Source organism: Larus michahellis, chromosome 1, assembly GCF_964199755.1.
Source record: "Larus michahellis chromosome 1, bLarMic1.1, whole genome shotgun sequence".
Classification (NCBI taxonomy): domain Eukaryota; kingdom Metazoa; phylum Chordata; class Aves; order Charadriiformes; family Laridae; genus Larus; species Larus michahellis.
The window spans coordinates 49,626,079-49,648,187 of NC_133896.1; the positions used below are offsets into that span (position 1 = coordinate 49,626,079).

The window sequence follows — 22,109 nt, forward strand, 5'->3', positions numbered from 1 at the left end:
ATTTGAATTTCACACTGAGAGGTAGTTTAAATGAAATCTTATGTAATGGCATCAAATGGTGGGCTTTTACAATTAATTTTTTTGTGATTTTTTTTTCTTTTGTTACAAAAGTGACAGATCCTGTACAAGCAGCATTTTGGACACATTACTATAAAAAATTCTGGTATTTGCTAACCCAGCGAGATATTCTTTCAAACATCCCTTTTGCGCCAGGAATCAAGCTTTAGCGTGATACAATGGAGAACTTTGCCATAAAGCCAACAGCAGGAGCCTGGACCTGCCAGCACTGGCCTGTTGACATATAACGACGAACACTCTTTCCCAGCCCTCTTTACCCAAAAAAGGCAGGAAATACAGATGAATTTGGTTTTAGTTTAGGTCATAGGGGGAAGGAAAAATTGGAAAACACGCCTACCAGGCTTCTGCTTTCATAGTAACATTGATCCAAAAGGGTTAGCAGGGCTTCACTAATCTTCAAATGAGCAGATACTCCTGTATCTGCTGCACAGTGAGTGCATAGTATGCGGTGAGCTACAGACAAAAGGCAGAGTTTATTATATTAACTAGTACCTATCCTCTTCATTATTGTGATCTTAAGTGGCACCTAATGTTCTCTCTAAAGATGCAAACCTCTTTATTCAGTGCCCCTTTAAAAAGAAAAAAAAATACCCCCAAAACTGAGTTTCTGTGGAGGGACTTTACTATCCAGTTATTGCTGGTTTTGAAAAGTAAGCCACATAGTGCTTTTGGAGAGGCTGTGGTTGCACAACAATTTTAAACTTATCCCAGAAGGGGTGCTGAAGTCAAGACTTCAAAAATTAAGAACTGGACAACTGGCAAGATCCTTCAAAATACATAAAAATCATGTTTTCTCATGTTATAATCTTAAAAGGAAGCTCTACAAAGACATCACGTGCATGACTACATGGTTTTTCTTGTTACATGTGTTCTCAGACAATGTCTGCGTTTTGGTACAAAGGAATTATGAGTGCAGTTCTTACTGAGCAAGGGGCCAAACGTAATACAGTGAAAGGTCCAGCTGAAGATAAACCTTCTGTCCATTGATTACAGCTAACACATACAATGCCAACGATGCCGTTCCACTTACTGTAGATTATATCAGTCAGACAGCAAAAAGTGCATAGTGCAAATGACAGTGTTGTTTCCTAGTCCTCCAAGAATATGAGAGTGGGAGGGGTGGTACTTGGAGGAGTGATTTATCAGTTTCAACATACTCAAACTATGGTATCATTCTTCTTGGCATAGCTGATGTTCTGTTTGAACTTAAGCTCCATCAGTTTTCTGTCTGCCGCTGAGTACTGGTCATAAATTTTTAAGTTTTGCAAAAAGCATTTGTTAACCACTTCATATTTAACTGACATTTAATAATCCAGAAAAGTACTTGAGTTTTCCAGGTCCCTTCTTTAGGAATGTCACTTCTCTTAACTTCTAGCATGAGAGACTCAATTGTTCTTGCTAATGTAATACAAACACAGCAAGGTTAGTTACTTCATGCTTCTGCTCCCAAATCCCTTCTTGCTTCACCAAGAAAGCTTTTCCCGCGAGGATTCTCAAATAATCATCCCAAAACCAACAAAAATAGTTAATCATTGTTCTTGTGCACCTCGTGCTCCACACTCCGTGGCAACTTGGTTACTTGACACCTTCCAAAAACAGAGGAAAAAAACCCCACACTATACCCTAGAGCCTCGGACTCTTGCGCCAGAGAATGAAGCCAGCTGAAAAACGAGATCCCTCTAAACCTCTTGCCTCTGTTGGAAGCTGCAGCAGAAAATTCCTTTTGTCTCTTCATCTGCAGACAGCAGCTTTTCCTACTGTGACTCATTAATTTTATTCTCTGTTCAACCTTTGCAGAAAGGGGAAGAAAACTGGAGGGAAGGAATACATGGGGAGAAGAAATAACAGCGAAGCACAGCCAGCTAAGGTCAAAAAAGCCTGCCACTGACCCCTGCAACGCTACCTGCCTCCAGAGGGCTTGCAGGGACGAAGTATGAAGTATCTATCGCTGACATGAGGCTGGAGTAGAACGGTAGGATTTGGCATTTTGGAGGCAACAACGCAAGGGATTGTGGCTCTTTGACTAGGAAGAGAGGTGGTCTCCAGGAAGCTCTCCCCACCCTTAACAAGACTATCCCCTTTACACTTTCCCCGATTGCCTCCGTAGCTTGTTTCAACCCATTTAGCAGCTGGTCTCTCATATTCTGCTCCCCAAGCAATTCTGAATGTGGATGGAGCATCCTGCAGAGGGGACAGTTTTAGGAACAAACCCCACAGTTCATTGTCCCATTCCTGATGCCATGGTAATGGCCAGTAATCAAAGGCAGCTTGAGGATCTCACACACCTACTGGTTCGAGAGCTGGTTTTACTGTTATTTCCACCTCTTGATCTATAATGGCCTCTCCCCAGTGAATCAGAGCTATCTGGTTCTTGCTAGAGGCTGCTAAAACACATCACCGTGTGTCCTCCGGTTCCAAGGCTCTGGTCTTTTTTGCCATTTTATTACTTCTTCCCTCTGTTCCTGTGTTTGCAGTCTGAAAAATCAGTGCATTAAACTATTTTGTCTGGAATCCTTTAACTCAGTGTGGTAGAAGTTACCAGGCTTTTTACTACGTTTTTCCTATTATTTATATTTTAAAGCAGTGCAACAAAAATCCCACATTCCTACTGAAACATGCCCATCAAAACAGTCAGACTCTGCAAGATTTAGAAATACAAAGCTTTTCACCTTTCAGTTTCCCTTATTATGTGTCTCATGGCTCATTTTACTGAGCTTGAGCACAACTTCCAACCTGGCAGTGAGGCCAAGAGCATTATACGGTCTATTATACCATCAAGTCGTCAACAAATACAGACCAGTACCAAGAATCATAAGCACAAAAGAAGGAGCATAAGATTTAGCAATGGAGTAATAAATTTACTTTAGTGAAAAGCTGTAGAAATCCTGACCTATTGCTGCAAACCCAAGGCTCAAGCATGAAAGCTTCTACCACACCACTGTTCCTCCAGATTTTAAAAATCCCTCTTTCTACAAATGCGCATTTGAAAAGCATTTCCATCCCCTCAAAAAGTTGGTCATATAAACTGTTCAGCAAAAAGCAGTCTTCAGAAATAGAGCTGGTTTTGCCCCTGAAGCCGAGGAGCTCCAGAGCAAGGTCTGATCTGCAGTCAACCAACCGCACTGCTTCAGCAGCCAGCTGAGTGAGGCGACGCTGCTCGTCTTTACACAAAGGCATCCCAAAAGGCTGAATTAAGAACAATTAAGAACCATACTAGAGCTTCTAGGGCTACGAAGATGACTAGGGGACTGGAATAGCTCTCTCATGAACAAAGGCTGAGGGATTTGGGTCTCTTCAGTCTGGAAAAAAGATGGCTGATAGTGGATCTTATCAATGCTTATAAATACTAAAAGGGTGGGTGTCAGGAGCATGGGGCCAGGCTCTTTTCAGTGGTGCCTGGGGACAGGACAAGTGGTAACAGGCACAAACTTGAGCATAGGAAGTTCCACCTAAACATGAGGAGGAACTTCTTTACTTTGAGGGTGGCAGAGCACTGGAGCAGGCTGCCCAGAGAGGTGGTGGAGTCTCCATCTCCGGAGACATTCAAAACCCACCTGGACGCATTCCTGTGCAACCTGCTCTAAGGTGACCCTGCTCTGGCAGGGGGGTTGGACTAGATGATCTCCAGAGGTCCCTTCCAACCCCTACCATTCTGTGATTCTGTGTGATTCTACCACTTCTTTACTGCAGAGCTCTCTCTTCAACTTCCACACGTTGCCATTCAAAAGCAAAACGCCTGACCACAAGTGAGTCTTTTAACCATTTTCCTAGCTCCCCCTGAGAGATTTCCATCTTCCTCTGCCTCATGCGTTTTGTCCTTGTGCAGTCACAGGAAGCTTCTCTCTTCCCTCTCTCCACATGGTCGTCCTTCATCCCAAGAGCAGCACGAGGCTCCATGTGTCACACAACAGGGCAGAGCACATCAAGGCTGGAGCAGGACTGTCACATCTTTACCTTTCCCACATTGCTGAAGCCACATGTCAAAGAAAGAAAGGCTCGAAAGCAAACTCTTCAGATTCTCTCAATAAATAAATCAGTAGGGAAAAAAAAAAATAATTCCCAGAGGCAGAGATTCTGTTCGTATTTTCTATTCAAAATATTCTTATGCCAAACAGTTACACTGACAAGGAGAAACAGCGAGTCCAGAGGCTCTGTTCATATGGAACTGTTGCAGCAATTGTTTCTTTTGAGCAAGAAACTCTTGAGTTTGAACCAGAAAAGCAGGTCAGTATTTCACACAAAGCACGGTTGCATCCCAAACCCTTTCATAGCGAGGAGAATGAATTCCATAATTCAGCTGGCTTTTGGGACATAATTTAATTTTAAGGAAACTCCTTGAGGAAGACTCCTTGAGGCTGCAAATGTAGAACTAGACAGGTAAGCTAAGAAGGGATATGAAACATATAGATCACGGCTTCTGGAGAAGAAGGATTAAGAAGTTTTTTCACTTGAGAGTTCATCAGGACTAGACATTTTTCATAAAAGAGACTCTTCTTCATTCACATATAGAGCTGTCAACAGATAAAAGCAAACAAACCTGTGTAATGATGGCTAAGCTTCCATCGTTGTGACAGAATTTGATTCCTTACCTCGGGCAAGAAGCAGAGGAATTCAGGACACAGTCCTTTTCTCTGAACAGCTGGCAAAATTTTGTAAGACGCAGAAGAGCTTGGGGTGTGGGGAATTTATTAGGGTGTTTAAGACAAAGGGTCCCTAGATATCAGAAGGCATAACCCCCACTCAGAAGAAATAACCTGAACAGTTTTGAGACATCAGATACAAAGGGAAGAAAAGGTAAGAGAGAGGCAGCCAAGAACAAATGGGTATAAATAAAATCACAACAAAAAAGAAGTTTGGAGCCTACATGAACTCTACAAGAAACCTCTGTTGCAAGTACAGAAAAGAAAATATGAATAAATATCTGAAGACATATGTATTGGCCTCTTATTTGGAGCTGTTTGGCTTATAACTAATCCAGTAGCAGGAGATTCACACCACCGTTCTGAGCAGACTAAATCATATAACTAACGTAACTTTTAACACCCTCCAGTAACGAGGGTCAGATGGAGCAATGGAAAACTGAGGGGTTTTAGGTGTAGCAGGAGTTTAGCTTCTTCCACCAAAAGCTGAGGGAAGGGACAGAAGAAAAGGTCAGATAAACTGCAGCAGTCTCAAAAAAAGACTTTTTCTTAGTAGGACACCTAGTGTAGAAGGTCTGGATGTCCCTTAGAACCATAAGGACTTCTCAGGGCTTCCAGAGTATGGGCAGGTGGAGAGATGTGCTACAGGCTACGACCACTATTGTTTGTTTGCTTTTTAAAACCCACATATAAGGGTTTCTGGAATATTAAAATCCATCAACCAAATACGTAAAAGTGAAATAAATCAATATGGGATGGAATATTGTAACGTATCACGTCATATTTCTACAATGCCAGCTAAACTTTGTCTCACCTTTGTTCACGCATGCTCTCTCTCAGACACACATACACACACGCAAACTATGCAATACAGTATGTGTAAAGATGTTCCAGTATCCAAGTGCTGTAGCTGGATAAGGACTCGGGTGCTGATACTACAACAAGCTCTAAGTGGGCAAATAGAACCGAGTTGGAGTCGACTCCAGCCATTACCTTCACTGTGGAGTTTGAAATTTAGAGAGAAAAGTCCAAGAACCAGAGAGACAGAAAGAAAACAAAATCACAGGGCGTTATAAAGAACATCAGATATGCAATCAAATGCAACAATTAGTTATGCTTTTACAGCAACTTTTGATACATAAAATCCTCACAAGTTTTTGCATCTTCCTTTTTCTTTGAAGGAAACAAGAATAAACTGCAATATCACATAAACGCTGTTTCTCTTGAACAAAAAAATAAAAGATAAAAAAATACATTGTTACTCCTCTGTTTAAACTTTATTTACAAATAACTGGGTATTTCTAAACTAGACATAGAAGCTCTTTCCAGGATAAATGGCAATAAGCTATGGATGATCTGAGCCCATGTCTCACAAAAAATACAATAGTTTTACTTGGTATCAATAAACATTTTAAAATATACTAAATTTTGCCAAGTGTTACAATCATTGTCCAAACTGAATAGTAGTCTGAGTGCTGAACGAAGTGCATCAACACAAATTATAAGTTTTAGTGTAACATTTCTTTGTCACTCACGATAGCCAGTTATCCTTGCAAGTCATTAAAGCAAGTATCACAGACTCGGACAGGCTTCTTAGAAGAAGGAGTTAAGGCATTCTTTGCTGAGCACTCGGCACAAAAGATATTTCCACACTGTCTACAGTGATGCTGTGAAAGAGAAGAAACATTTATGCTGAACATCAATGACAGGGCATCGATCACTAACAGAGATCACTATCATGTCAAGCCAACTCTCATGTTTCAGAAGTCTGAATTTTTAATTAGTGGTTACATAGCACACAGAAGGACATAGCAATAAATCCTTTCTAAAGGGGTGTATATAGGAGTAAAATACTCAGAAGTGCTTCACTGAATCGGAAGACTATACTAGTTTTGGAAATGAACTGGTTCAAGTTCATCCTCCTTTTGAATTTCTCCGCTTGAACTTGTTCTGGTCTTATAAAACATGTTCTTTCTACATGTAACTACCTGCTTTCACATTGAGAAGTATCATTGAATCAAAGGATCCACCAGCCTTTGTTCAAAGACTACCCACAGAACATCACTGAAATAATGCAGGACAGGGAGAGACACCGAAGACCAAGTCAGGAAGCACTACAGAATGAAATTCATGAATATCCCTCAAGTACTTCATTGCCAAGTCACTTGTTGGAGGGACGGTAATCTCTGGATGAAGGGCAGACCCTGCCAAGTTGAGGGATGCTAACGTCTTGGCTGACCACAGCTGCTTTTACAAAGAAGGTCTGACTACAGACCTAAAACACATCCAGTTGTTTCTTCTGTTCCATGTTTAGTTAGTATTTAGAAATATATAGTCACAAAGCACCAGATCATGGTGATGCCTCATATTTTCACATATACTTCACATTCACATATTTCACATAATTTCTATTACATTCCTTTTATACCTGTAAATCCAGTTCAGACTGGTTATAAATAAGTTTACTGCAAATACACTTACAACAGTGTAATTTTGCTTGCTTGCTTAGGGGATGGAACTATTTTAACACTGTTTAGAAACGGATGCTGTTACAATGGCGAAAGAATCATGAATATAGTAAGCTCCATAAACTTTATTTTTAATATTTAAGGCACCGCAAGCAACAACTGTATTCTGAGATGTCCTGAGTATCATAGCACTATTAAGGCCATTTTCTGAAGTTTGTATCCCATCTAAGAGTTTGAAAACAACAGAAAAAGAAAATCCCCCCAGACACACAGTAAAACACACCTACCCTTCTCACTGTCACCGAAAAGCCTTTTCCACAGGCCATACAATTCTGTACATCATTGTCTTCTGCCCATTTCCTGTTGAGAGCTTGTGTTTGTTTGATCTATATAGAAGATACAAAAAAAGCAGGTTTTTATTTCAGTGCATGTCTAATTCCTACTAATTTCCTCTATTTTCACTGCACGTGCTACCCAGTGCAGTATAAAAGCACCAATTCTGCCATGATACTGAGAGCTTACATTGGTTCAGAGAGAAAATCTTCCAAGTTTCAAAACTATGAGCAGATTTAAGAACCCCCAGACAGCAATACGGCCCTCGTACACCACAAGTATAACATCTTAATCACTCTGGATTGGTAGCAACCCACCACCACTCTGACACAAACTTGAAATAAGTTTCCCACACAGAGAATCGACAGGTTTAATTGCTTCAAATCAAATTGTACCTGTAACGACTGGTTTTCTCGCCCAAGTTCCTGCATCGCAGCAGTAGTGTTGTCCAGCTTTTTCTTCATTTCTACAAGTTTGGCTTGAAGCTTTTCAATTTCTCCTTCACTTTTTATACACCTGAGAAAAAATGGCAAGTAGTCATCTCAAAGCATATAAGGCAACGTAGACTGCCTCCTTTGGGCAGGCTGTCATATCTGAGAAGTTACTCTCATAAAATCCAGCCCAAAATATCCTTGCTGTGAAGAGTTCTTGGACGACTTGACTGGAAAAAAGTTTTCTGTTGTAACAATCAATTTAAGATTATCTGGCACTGCCCCCAGATATCTGCAGCTTATTAACACCTGGAGCTACTCGCAAAACTGGGGACAGTATTGAATGCCATCCATCAACTGCAAGCCCCGATAAGTAGTACCCCTGTGCAACAGGAGACTCTCATAAACCAGTTGCAGCAGACCAGGTCACACAATGGAGCAGAAAAGAACCCTTTTTCTTTTAGCAAGGCCACCTCCCATCAGCTGAAATTCAGTTAACTGTTGAAAGCCAAATTTGAAAGGGTGTTTTTCTACCAAGCTGTAAATGGCTATTGGATGAGTTTGGCAAGGGACTGCCAAAGAAAGAGGATCTCTCTTAAACTGACACCATCCTTTGCCAAGGTCTACTGCTCAAAAACCAAATCAGCAGGCTTGACATATCGAAAAACGTTTTCCACTCTGCCTTTACCAGACATGTCAGGAAATAAGGACCAAGAAAGTTTGCTGTCTCACAGGTGTTTCTTCTACCCTTGTAATCACTGTGCTCAGGTAATTCCCACTGCCTTGCATGCCTCCTGCTGCCCGAAGAAAAGGCGCTCCGCTTAGATAAGATTTAAATATATTGTAGAGACTGGAGAAAAGAAGACTGTAGGTTTTCAGGAGGAAGAAAATGCCTCTTGTGTGAACTTTAGCCTATCTAACCCAATTACGCATTCAATCTCCTAACACCGAACAGTGGGCATACGCAGAAGTCCCTAAGCAAATTCTACGTTATTGGAAGCACCAAGGAGCCTCTTCCAGGCTTCTGGAAGAGTAGTGAATCCACTCTGCTTGAGTCAAGGCAGGGGAGCCTCACAGTGATGGAGAAGGATAGTTAACTCAGGTAAGAGAAGCCCTCTCTGCCAGGCCTTGCAACGTTCACACAACACATGAGAAGCTACAACCTACACACCTCAAAGTTCACAGAAGCCCAATGGATTTAGAAGATGGTTTTATGGATGGGCATAAATCCTTGAGCACAAGCGCAGAGCTGTGGCTTTGGTGATAAGTGACATCCTGATAAGCCTGCCTGATTTTCTACAAAATGGTCACCCCCATCTCAAAAAAGCACAGTTTATTCTCAACACCCCTTGCTGTGCTTTGGCAGGGATGACAGAAGGTTTCACTCTGGAAACTGCACCCACAGCCCAGGCACTATCAACAAACAGGGATTTAAACAAAGCAGGCATAGAGAATCCTGAATCAACTGAAACAAGTTTTCAGTGTGAGGCTATTTCCCAAACTACACTTCCACATTGTCATGACCACAGCTTACCTCTCCAGCAACGCTCTTCTCTCATCCTGATTATTCTGCACTGTTGCTTCCAAGACGGCAATGTCCCCACGTAAATCATCCGTCTGTTTCTCCAGCTCGCTCACTCGCCTCTGACTGCTTTGCCACTCTTTCTTCATGGTAGCCAGGTTTTCATTCAGAGCTGTGACCTGCATGTTGAGCTTGGTCTCCTTCTCCTCGTGCTTCCGGTTTTCTTCTTCTTTCTCTTTTTTCTCTGTGTGCTAAGAAAACAATGCAACAATGAAAAACAACCTTCCAAGTATTCTTTCCCTATTCCCTACATGTAATTGAGACAAAGAATCTTACTGTACTAGAATCACCACTTTTAATCAACAAACTATATTAGACAAGGCTGTCATCCCACTGAATTTTCCTACACCATTAAATGCCTCAAAGATTTCTGACTTTGTCATTTAAAAATTAATGTAATGTGAAACTGAAGTCAACTCTGCTTCCTCTCTGTCTCTGAAAGAATCCAGAGGCATGTTCACAAAATAACAGTAGTATACTCTCTAGCATACTAACCAGTTTAGCTTCAATTTCAGCACATTCTTTCTTCAGCTCCTCTTCTCTCTTTTTCAGCTGATCTTTGACAGCTTGATGGTTTTTCTTCTCCTGTTCCAGAGCTGAATTTATCTTATCTATTTTGCCCTGCAGCTCTAATTTCTGTTGAATCAATAGCTGTTTTGCATCCTTGAGATTTGCCACCTCCTGTTAGGATACAGAGCTCAAAGTTAAAGTAGCAACATTGAAAGTGTAAATGATTTAAATTCAAAACTACTGTAATTGTTTCTAAGGAAAGGACAGCAATAATTTTTAGTTTTATCACCAGAAGAAAGGATGACTTTATAGCACAAAGTATCAGTGATTTTCATAATCAAAGATTTTAAACTTATACCTATATTATGAACAACATTTGATTTTTAAAATAAATGTAATATATGTTTCTAGCAAAGTAGTGTAAGTTCTGTTGGATTATTTTCTACAGTTCTTTGAAAAGATAGGTCCATTACCATCTTCTAGAGTCTGTTCTAAAATTTACTTCACACTCTTCTCTGGTTACAATACTGAGGTTAAAAGCGTCATAGCGAAAATGTAAAAACCAACACCAACAGAAGAAAGTTAATTTCTATTAGTCTTAAATGTATAAATAATTACCCTATGTTTTAAGCAAGTAGGATGATACATTTGGTTCTAAAAATCAGTTTTACTTGTTCTTCATAACAAAACATAAAAAATCTCGAAGTAGAAATGTTAGTTAAATTTATAGTAACCATTTTCCTTAAAATTACATAGTCAAGCATGCAGGAACTAATAGGGGTTGCCTATTAGTTGCCTATTTGCATCACAAATTAAAACCAAACCAAAGACAGCGAGAGAACACATACGGAGGAGAGGGGATGCCCTGTAGATGCCTATCTACCCATTCCACAGTAGGAGATGGGAAACAGAGTATAGGCCTTTAGGAGACAATTTCTGGTTCAGTCTGTTTGCTTGTAGGGAGATCAAGAGTTGAATATTAAGCTGCCATTGGTGTGCACGCATTTTGTATGCATGTTCATAAAGTTCCTTCTTTAGAATAGAGATTTCAGGAACGACAAGAATTATAATAACTTTTCCCCAAAACGCAAGAAAGTACTAGGCATACATTGCTTGACAGAAACAAAGTACAGGCTTCTATCTAAAAATAAGAGACCATTTTCTAGACACTGGAGAACAAAAGAACATCTGAAACTCAAAATATCACGTTACTTCTTTTTATTAGCATATAGGGACTGTACCTTCATTTATATTTGTGCAGCAACTTAAATGCTGTGTGCTTAACAGATGCAAATATAACTACTAATAGCATAATGTGGAAAACACAAACTATGGCCTTTTAGGAGTGTTTGTTTCTACAGAGACTAAAAAATGAAATACATAGGATGTGGCGAGAAATAGTTTGTTTTACTGAAGACTAAAAATTATTTCATTAAAGCCTCCAAACTTTTACTCTTTAGAGAGCTCATTTGATTGTTATGATTTTGGAAGAGCGTTAGTATTTTATGAGGCTCCTGACATTGCTTCTTCCCGACTGTGACTTTTTCAGACATTTTAAGAAACCACAGCACATCAAGGGAGTTTCAACTCTACCACACATCCTTGAGAAGTACCAGATGTGCCTAGAATATCTGGGAAACTTCACATTTCTGACACTTTTAGATATCTTTTCTGTGCTTCAGAATAGTCAAGCAAGGGTACGCACAGCGAATCTACAGTGGAACAGAAGAAAAGCCAGGACATACAACCCATCCTGAACCTAAGTTATGTGGTCCACCTGGCCACGAACACTGGGCACCGGTGCTCCAGGATTATCACCAATCAAGTCAGCCTTGCTCAGGAACCTCAACGAAACGTGTGCTTTGATTCCCTTACCTGTAATACTGATACTTACAGCAACCATCTTTGCAAAGCCATTACAGATAACATCTACTGAGTAGGCACATATTTCTTATCAGATAACCAACTACATGAAGACTCAGTTTGTCTCAATATACCTTCTCAAATTCTTGCTTGCAGGCTCTAAGCTCTTCACCCAGCTTGGCACTTTCTTTTTCAAGTCTACTCCTTATTTCCTGGAGCTCTGTTGTTTTACATTTTTCATTAGCCAAGTCTTTTTCTTTCAAAATCTTGAAGAGAAATAAAAAGTGCTAGAAAAGTTACTTCTTCCAAGTTCACAAAATAAAAAACCCAACCAAATAAAAACCATCCAGGGCCCAAAACCTACTTGGAGGCTTTGTGATTAAGGGGAAACAACTGCCATATATCTCTATCCACAGTTCGCAGTGCAAACAATTAGCAGCACGTTTGCAGTTTTAGATTTAAAACGAATAACATTTTTACACCTGTCTAGCCACTGAGAACAAATTAACAGCCTATTTGGAACCAAATTAATTTCAATTGTCTGTTAAAAGTCTTTGCACCACAGACTCAGCAAAGCTGCCATTACTATGCACTACAACAGTGCAAAGCCCTCAAAATACCCCTTGTTTAGAGATGTAACATAAAGTAGTAATGGGTGCTTGTGCAGGATGGATGTGTGAAGATTTCAAAAGACAGAGAGACTTACCCTGTCGTTCTGAAGATCCTGTAACATTTTGGTCTTCTCGCCCAGCTGCTGCTCCTTCTTTGATGCATCCTGCTCCAGCGTAGACTTTACCTTCTTCAGTTCCTGAATCTGCTGATTATTGCTAGCAATTCGATTTCTGCTGGAAACTAATTCTTCTTGAGCCAGAGCAAGTTTCTCTTCTGTGGACTAATTACAAAGAGAGTTCTGCAAATTATCTCTCAGTGTAAGAGTTTCAGATACTCAACAGTCACTTAAACATTTTGCACATGGAAAAATCGTTATCTAGCATGCAACATTAGCTTCAAATGTTGAAAAAGCATAATTACAGAAAATTCAAGGTTATGAGGTTAACCTAAGTGAAAAGAAACTACCCCAGTACCACTTCCAGCAGCAATACCTTACTGTACGTATTCCAGTTTGCATCCTTCCACAGAGAAAAGGTGTAAACATACAAAAGGGCAGAGAATGAAAGGTGACTGCTGACTAGAGAATCAACTTGAATTTGCTCACACAAATTTATTTTCTTCTCTGGGCAAATCAACTGCTCTATAACTCTATAGACAGCTGTTACTTAAGAGGCAGCGAAGCTATACTGTGAAGATTTCAAAAGCCATTCAACGCTATTTTTTACCAATGACTTAAAGAAGCTAGTGCTAGGACAATTGTAAAATTTTTGAAAAAGCTGAAGTGAAAGATACAACATGAAATGCTATTATGAGGACAAAACGTTTCACAGTCTCAGCTGCATCAGCATTTTAAACACAAAATTTAAACTTCCATTCAAAATCTACTACAGATTATATTTTAATTTGCCTCCAACTATCCCCATTACCTAGAAAAAGAACTTTGCTTTATCTTGCTAGAACAGGTCACGAAAACCCAAGAAATAACATAAAACTTGCACCCAAGGCTCATTCTATTTGCTCACAGCAACGTCAAACTTTGGGGTTCTTCTTGAGTTAGTATTCTGGAGGTTTGGGTTTTTTTAAAGCCTTCGGCTTAGGCAAGGACTAGCTCCACTCAGAAGCATGTTCTTTCACAAAGAACCAATGAGAAAGAAAAATACCGAATTCATACTCCGCTCCTTCAAAATATTGGTAATTTATGGAAATTTTTGATGCTCAGATACAGAATGCGAGGTGAGGAGATTTGTTATTAGTAATAAGTTTATCACCTTCAGTGGACCAGTAAGGATTTAAATTCTTTCAAGACAAACTAAACTCTTTTGAAGCTCTTACTTAAATCCTAATCAAACCTTTTGTTGGAGGTTAGTGACTTTAAAAGGAACAATAAGCACACTTTGACTTCACTTAATTATGCGTATGCTTTAGCCACTCCCATGTTGATTTAAAAGCAAATTTATTTCTGCTGCCTCCTAACCCTCCCTTGCAATGTCTAAAGTATTTTGCCTGTAGAGTCAGACTTAGTTTGAAACACCGATGATGGAACACTGCTGATTCAATAGCATTTTCAACAACCCCAGTGGCTCTTAAAAAGCTCACACTGACTTTTAAAACTAATTTGCAGACAAATTATTTTATTTCCTTTCTGAGCTATTAGAGTTTACTACTTAACACTTCACAAGGTGTTAACTCAGAAAATTTTTTTAAGCAAAATAGGAGGTGCTTTCGCAATTTCAAGTGAAAAGAAAGACCCAGCAGGGTAGGTCTTTCAGAAAGCAAAATCGTCCCTTTCTGCTCCACTGTGGGCAGTGGAGTACCAAAGGATGGGAAGTGTAGCATCATCACACAACACCTTCACAGGAAAAACCCAATAGCCTCTGCAGTTTTAGAAGGAAACATAATGAAGCCACAGCTTTTATTCAAATTTGTTTCCAATAGAAGAAATGTGGTTACATCCAATTCGTTAGCACAGGATGATGAAATTTGATGAAGTGGATAGTGACACCCAATTAAAAGCCTCACCCGGGGGATACTCCTCTCTCAACAGACACGCCCCCCCCCCCCCCCCCCCCCCAGGGTATCTACATTGGACAGGTTATCTGATTGTGTCTACACCTAGGGGAGCCAGTATTCAGCCCACTCTGCAGTGTGTTATGCAGAAACATTTCTATCATTCAATAGTTTGTAATATAAAAGACTTGGAATTTTGCATACAATTTAGCACACTATAGCTTACATCTACAAGTGCCTTTTAATTTGCTGTGATTAACAATGTTACCTACCTTAACTGTGAAACCATTCACCATAATTCTAACAGTAAATCAACCTTCTATCTATTTATGCCTTTCTTTCTGCTTTGCTCAAAAGTCCCTCACAGCATCCTTTCAAAATGAGCAGAAATCTTCTGGCACATGGTTAAGCAATCAGTTATTACCCTTGCTCCTGGCCCAGTCTCCACCGAGACTGTAATTCATCCCGATTCTTTTGGACTGCTGAGGAGTTCACATCTTTAACATAAAATCACCTCTCAAAACTGCTGATACCATTTACCTTATTTAATTACCATTCAACTTTGCCATTGCTCCCAGAATATGACCAGTGTTCTCCCAACAAGACACCTTCAGTCATGAGATTGCTCTTTAGGATGACAGACAAAACTGAATGCAATGAAAAGGTACAGAACAAAAAGATGCCAATCTGCACTTTTTTTTTGTAAATAAAAACAGATGCTAGGATGACTGGTAAAGAGTTCAAATAAATAACGAAAAAGATAAGACGATATCACAGTCTGATGCACTACAACTTGGGCTGCTGTAGTGCAAATAATGGTGCCAACAGCAGAACTGGTCCTAGCTGGGTGGTAAGACCTGGATCCGATAAAACAAAGTGAGATGCACAAATGAACTGTTTAGTCTGTGTGTTCCCTGATCCCAGTCCCCAAAGAGAGACATGAAATTATTCACAGATGCTAACCTCATTTCTCTTCGCTTCCTAAGAAGAAGGGTTAGGCTGACTGGAGGCAACTAGGCTCCTGACTTATAGACCTGAGGTTTGGCAGCATGAATATTGTCCCAGAACATCCACTAAAGATACACTGATGGCGATGCCAATATTGGAGGCAAGAAACATTCTTTTGAGAACACAGAGGAAACCAGGACTGACTACAAAAAGCACAAACGCCAAGACTGAAGGATACTTGGCAGAACTCAGGAGAGCAGAATTCACTCAAAGTATGTTTGCGCTAAACTCAAAATCAAGGCAAAAATAACAGTTCTGCATTTTTGTTAACCATTCTATATAAAAAACGCCTTTTCCACCAAAAAAAACCCCATTAAAATATTTTGTGTGTGTATACAAAAAATGTTTATATAGTATTAATTAAAATTAATCATTCTGTGATTATATATACACGCATATATACACACATATACATTTGTATATGTGTGTGTATACACACAAAAAAATATTCAGTGGGAGTCTTTTCTGATTTATAGATATTCTTTTCTATCAAAAACTATAGCTTTTACAATTTCTTTTTCCAGTCAGAGAGACAAAAATGTATGAGTGTAGTTACTGTTACAGACAGTGCATTTTTAAACCAAAGTAAATTTGCAGCAAATAGTATCCATAAAATTACAACCACGTTCTCACTTCCGATTTTGTTACAGCCCTTCTCACTTTTCCTCTGCAAGACTTAACGGCTTCGAAGTTTCCATCTGGCTACAGCTACATAGGATCTTCCGCTCCTGAGCCAGAAAGCAGGATCCAGCCGTGCTGACGGCACTCCAGTGGGCAGCTGCCCGCTCTGAAGCTCGCTCTCTCGTGCCATGCTGTATCTCCAACTGCAAAACTTCACTTTGCAATCACACCTCAGTCTCTCCCAGCCGGAGATGAGCCGATGATCCCAGCAGTGATATTCCGAAGAGATGCCAGCAGATGGTGCTCTGTGTACAGTCCAACTCCTTCCATACACTCCCAGGAACTACACCTACCACCCTCCTGGTGTCACCCATATGCCACATGGCCTTTTATGATCTATCCTCACACCTGAAACCTCCACCTCACTGAGAGCATGGTGCTACACCACATGACAATATTTAGTATTTTTAACTGAAGAAAACCTAGCATTGCTAAAATCTCACAATACAGGTTTGTGGTACCACAAACCAGGACACTGTGCCTGTCCTGGACAATGCTGGGCTTCAAACTGTGCTGACTCAACACAGCCGTGCAGGGAGTTCCTAAAAATCCCGCACTGAAAGACACCCAAGATCACCTTATATAGAAGTTTTAAAAACTTCTACTACTGCCTACTAAGAAGATTAAGACCAATCTGAACCCCAGCCCACCCATCAGCTTCAGTTCCAAACTTTAATCAAAATCCATAGCTCTGACTCAAATTATCTACCTTAATTAAGTAATTTACCCAAGGCAAAACATAATCCAGACAACCGACTTTGAATTGGACTGTGAAACTCTACCATAAAGTTCTTCTGATTCGAGTGATATTTTGATATTCAGCTCTCAAAACTAAGATTATCATGCTGAGGCTTTCTGAATGCGCTTTTGCCTTCATGGTCTTCTAAGACAAGCTATCACTGCTTCTTCAGGTCAACATTGCAACGTGGCAGCACATCCATGATTAAAGATCGGTTCCCCACCTTTTCCCTCTTCTACATTTTACAGAAAAAATGTGGTGGCAAGCAGACCTCACTAATGCTAATTAATATATGTTTTTAATTTTATTTTTTTTTAAATCAAGCAAACAGCCTCCAAGTTGGTACATCACTTCAGTCCTGAGAACCCCAATCTTCCTCAGGGTCTCTAGGCTCCACAGAGACTTACAAAGTAAATCAAGTTATATGACTGCTCATCTTGGAAACCTTGTTTTCCCATTGCCATCACCTTACTTTACCTTTTTGCATGAATGTTCTCTCTCTTTCTTGCTACCATCCCCATTCAGGTTTAGAAGCATGTGGGACACCTACTGTCCTATTTTATACTTGCCAGAACTAGAGGTCATCAAGCTGTTTTAATAATACTTACTCAGAGCTATTTTTGCAACAAGCAACACTTAAATAAAAAATATAGCAAAAAACCCAGTCACTGAGCTTTTACAGGTCATTGTATTACCAAGCGTTGATCTAAATGCATCGCAGGAAATTAACTCACAGAGGTACGTGTGCTATAGTAACTAACTGTCACAAAGACTATGTTTAAACCACCTTTGCTTGTTAATCATGCCAAAGTTCTTCACATTTTTACATAGTGATTCAATCAAGAAGCACTTAGAAGCAAAGCTTCTGTAACCTGCAGGGAAATGCAGCAGAAATCTAATGCTACAAGGGAGGAATATGATTAATAGAACTCCAATGGCCTATATCTAATGGAGCTATTTCTCTTTTTCTTAAAATAACTGCAAACCTGGATTTTGGCTAGGGGTCCACAGCTCACTTGGACCTATCTGAAACTGCCACAAGACCGTTAACAATTTCAGTGGTGGGACTGAAAGGCCTCCACTGGGACAGGTGAAAGGGAGCTCTGAAATCTAAGCAGTCACCAATGGCTCCCTTTATACATAACAAAGCAAACAGAAGCCGACTTCTAAAGCAGATCAGATGAGCTGTGCTCCCAATATGCCTATTTCTCTCCATAAACTTCAGAAGAGCCTAAAACAACAGTGTCAGACAGACACAGAGAAAGCTGGAGTGGGATTCATCTGAAGAGAAAAGTGCTAAAGCTGCACATCTTGCCGGTAGACAGGCAGTCTCTGCTGCACAGTACATCCTGGGACTATACGGAGCATCGGCTTAGCACTGGCATGAAGGAAGGCGGCAGAAAAATGGACAAAAAACACCTTTACTGACTGACTCAACTCCCAGCAATACTTCTTTGTAGGCACTACACCCTAATACCAAATCAGATAAATCCAGTTTAGGAATAGCAAAAATTTCAAGTTCAGGCACCCATATTCCAGGCAGGTTCCTAAACCTACTGTTTCTATTAGTTTGATGTCTCTGAAAGTCTATGATCAGCCAGGAAGAAGCAGAAGGGTCAAGGACATGTAAAAAGACTGACAACTAAAATTCTAGTTAAATCATCTAGAAGATAGCGGTTACTCACATGCCGGCAAAGACTTTGCCCCAATTAGCTATGCTATTTAAATTAGTTGAAAGCTATAATATATTGCAAGAAAAAGCAACACAAAAAATTAACTCTTGAAAGAATACAGAAATAAATCATCTGTCACTTTGCTCACACAGCTCAGATTGCTGCTGCACAAATGGAAGAGTAGTTCAGGTAAGCTTGCAAATACTCCTGGCTTTAAATTAATTTCAGGATGTCATTTGTCCCAGGGGAAGTGACTGAACAGCACTAAATTCTATATATAGCAGAAAAGTTTTTTTCCTCCTATACAGTTCTTGCACTGTTTCTTGTTCTTCAAAATGTATATAAAGAGATCTACGAAGTCACATACGACACTAAAATGACTGTAAGTACCTTAAGGTCTTGCCTGGTTGCCAGCAGCTCAGACTCTTTCCCATAAAGGTCCAGCTGCAGCTTCTCCATGTTTTCCTTATGTTTTTCATGGGTCTTCTGTAAGTCTGCTAGCTTGACTTTCTCTGCTTTAAGCTCCTGTGCTGACAAAATAGACTGCTGTTGCAGTTTATTCTCCAGTTCTGCCTGAAACATAAGCATAGGAAGTTTCAATTAAAGTTACAGGCGGTAAAGTAAGCTTAGTCATTTCAATAAACTGTATTTCTACTGCAAGATGAGATTTTTTTCCACTTATGAAATAGCAGTTCAGTAATCTGATGTTTGTGATTTTACAGTAACTAATTTAACAACAACATTTAATTCATGTCACACCAAACATCAAAAAATCTAAATAATGTTTCCAAGTCCTAAGGTTTCCAGAGGCTGACTAAAGCACAAATACGACCATGTAGCATAGGACAGCCAAAGCTGTAGTGACATTTAACAGTGCATGGCACACAACACAACATTCCCTAATGTTGTAAGACATTTGAACTCTTTCCATTATCGTTTATGAGTTTCATACTGTTGCTCAGATAAATTCTTTTGGTATAATAAGAGAAGACTTGGTTTGTAATGGGCATGGACGTTCCAAAACTAGATATTGTCTAAACCACTCTCAGAAAACTCTACTGCTTTACAAGAAAATGGCAGCTCTTGCCTCATAGCATGTTCCTGAAGCAAAATAAACACATTAAATCTAGCCATTTTTATCACTTTATTGAAAGTCAGTTCCTACAGAATCCATATTCCAGCACTGGTTCTTTTTACATGATCGTCGTTGTTGTTGATGATATTGTTTCAATCTCCAACAGCACCTCAAGACCTTGTTCCCACATCCCGACCTTACGACTTCCAACAAGACTACAGCAAACAGCTGTTTATCACAAAGATATTGACATAAAAGCTGCAGCATTTATCAGAGAAATTTACTTTTTTTTTTTTTAAGGGGTAAGAGAGGCCAGCCTTACCTTTTCTAAAAGGGCAGTTTTTAATTCAGCTTGCAGTGTCTCACTATGTTTTTTCTTCTGCTCAAAAGATTCCTTTAACTCTCTCAGCTTTCCCTGGAGGTGTTGCTCGTTTTTTTCTTTCTCTTTCAGAAGACCCTGAATTTCCAGTACTTGCGCTCGTGCTGAATCAAGTTCTATCGACAACTGCTTAGAAATCTATATTCAAAAAATATTAAATAACTGTATATAATTTTAATTTAAATCGCTATTTGTACACATGCTGTAGTATGTGAAACTGCCTGTTGAACTGTGTGGATGACAAATTACATAGTACAAAAAACCAAAGAGATCATTTCACAGATGAAAATCTGGGTAAAAGCTGTTAAAGCTGAAGATACAGCTTCAGGAAATTAGCTCCCAAAGGACTGCTAGTTGTGGAGAATCCCCTGACCAGAGGAATCTGAAACGCTTGCCCTACTCTCCTTCTCTCAAGGCTTCTGCTATTTTTCTCTGCCAGAGACTAGACACCAAGCTGTACCCTTTCTTGTGATCCAGTATGCCCGCTCTTAGGTTTTCACAAAGAGCTGCAGATCATTCTCAGCAAACAGTTTCCAAGTATGCTACCGTTATTTCTTGCACACAGAACCAGCCCATCCCACAGTGCCACTGCTGCTGCCTTCTGCTTCAGAGCTAGGTATTCCAACACCGGCAAGTAGATTTTTCAAGAGCTACCATAACACAATAAAATCATCCATTATTCCAAATTTCCTACCCTTAGAGCAACCGCAGTCTTTTTTTATCATTCAAAATTAAGGACAGGGAACTCTTCTCAAGCCAGCAGTGGTCTGGGCTCTCCTGCTGCCAACTGCAGCAGATACCAAACTCATCCTCCTGCACTCGCCACAGAGCACCATAGAGCTTCTGCTGAATGGGAGGGGAGCCAGGGGAGTAGCAGCAGTGTCACAGAGCAAATACCGTCACACCTACACATCCACAAGCTCTTTCAGGCAGTAAGAGCCCATCACAGTCCACCAAACTGTCCACCGATCATATCTTTTCTGATTCCTTTTGGGAATAGGTGACAGCTTCAGTAAAGAAAGCCATGAAGGCGGATTTGGCCTTCAGGCTGCCAGCTGGACTACATGGGGTTCTGCAGTCTGAATGCTCATCTTTAAAAAAGTAGTACGTTTGGTCCTTATGCAGTCACAGGCAAGTGACTTACGCAAGTTTGCAAAAGCAACTAAATCCTTCAAGGACACCTGAAAATGTCCTGTCAACCACACAGAGAACATACTGATTAGGCCTGAGACTAAAACAGATCTAAGGATACAAAACAACAACTATTATCATACACAGACCATAAGCATGAAAAAAATAATGAGGACATGGTAATACAAAATAACTGTTTCACTAATGAAAAAAACTGAAGGGCTAAAATCACCCACTCGGGTATGTGGGGCACAGAAAGGCAGGAGTAAAACCTGTATTTTGAAACTTCATGTTAACATCTAGGAAATTTTTAGTATCGCTTTATTACAGTGCCCCAGGTAGGTTACAATTACAGAATTACAACCTCTTTATCTCTCATCAGTCCCAGCATGTGAGACTGAAAACGAATCTTTTAAACATTTATTATTACTGTTTTCTAGATTTTTGAAACTAAGCGGACAGCTTACCCCCTCTTTTTTTTCCAGTGAGTTTTTCAATTCATTCCTCTCTTTAGCTACAGTCTCTGTTTGTACCTGGAGCTGGTGTTTTACCTCTTGGCAAGATTTTTCCTAAAAAACATAAAACAAGGAAATATTCCTGTAAGCTTCTAAGACAGGGTACCAGGTATTCTTGCAGGATTTACAAAGCCTTGGAAACCAACGCTTTTCTTTTCAGTTAAAAAGCTTTCCTTCTCAGCCGCAGACATATTTTCAGCTCAAAACTTCTCAAAACTTTAACAGTGGTAAATCTAAACTGAACAGAGATGATACCCTGTACTAACAAATGCAGCCATGTTCCAAAGATTTTTTTCTGATCAGGGACAGTGTCCCTTTTGAAGCTGCTGTTGGCAGCTCTTCTCCGTATCTTGTGGGAAGCAGAAGGCTTATCAATCCTGTCAG

At 40.0% G+C, this 22,109-nt stretch overlaps 1 protein-coding gene across 2 annotated transcripts in view; it reads right to left on the reverse strand.

Annotated features, from left to right (window-relative positions):
• Positions 1-5,768: 5,768 nt before the first annotated feature.
• The window catches only part of EEA1 (early endosome antigen 1), a 70,612-nt gene continuing 54,271 nt past the window's right edge, over positions 5,769-22,109 (reverse strand). For both annotated transcript variants that reach the window (XM_074574903.1, XM_074574913.1), the window contains exons 20-29: positions 21,678-21,779; positions 20,023-20,217; positions 19,016-19,198; positions 12,612-12,797; positions 12,040-12,171; positions 10,028-10,213; positions 9,485-9,723; positions 7,915-8,035; positions 7,474-7,572; positions 5,769-6,385 (exon numbers count right to left, since the gene is read on the reverse strand). In XM_074574903.1, coding sequence (XP_074431004.1) covers positions 6,263-6,385; positions 7,474-7,572; positions 7,915-8,035; positions 9,485-9,723; positions 10,028-10,213; positions 12,040-12,171; positions 12,612-12,797; positions 19,016-19,198; positions 20,023-20,217; positions 21,678-21,779 — 1,566 coding nt within the window. In that variant the 3' untranslated portion in view covers positions 5,769-6,262. The remainder of the gene's footprint in view (positions 6,386-7,473; positions 7,573-7,914; positions 8,036-9,484; positions 9,724-10,027; positions 10,214-12,039; positions 12,172-12,611; positions 12,798-19,015; positions 19,199-20,022; positions 20,218-21,677; positions 21,780-22,109) is intronic.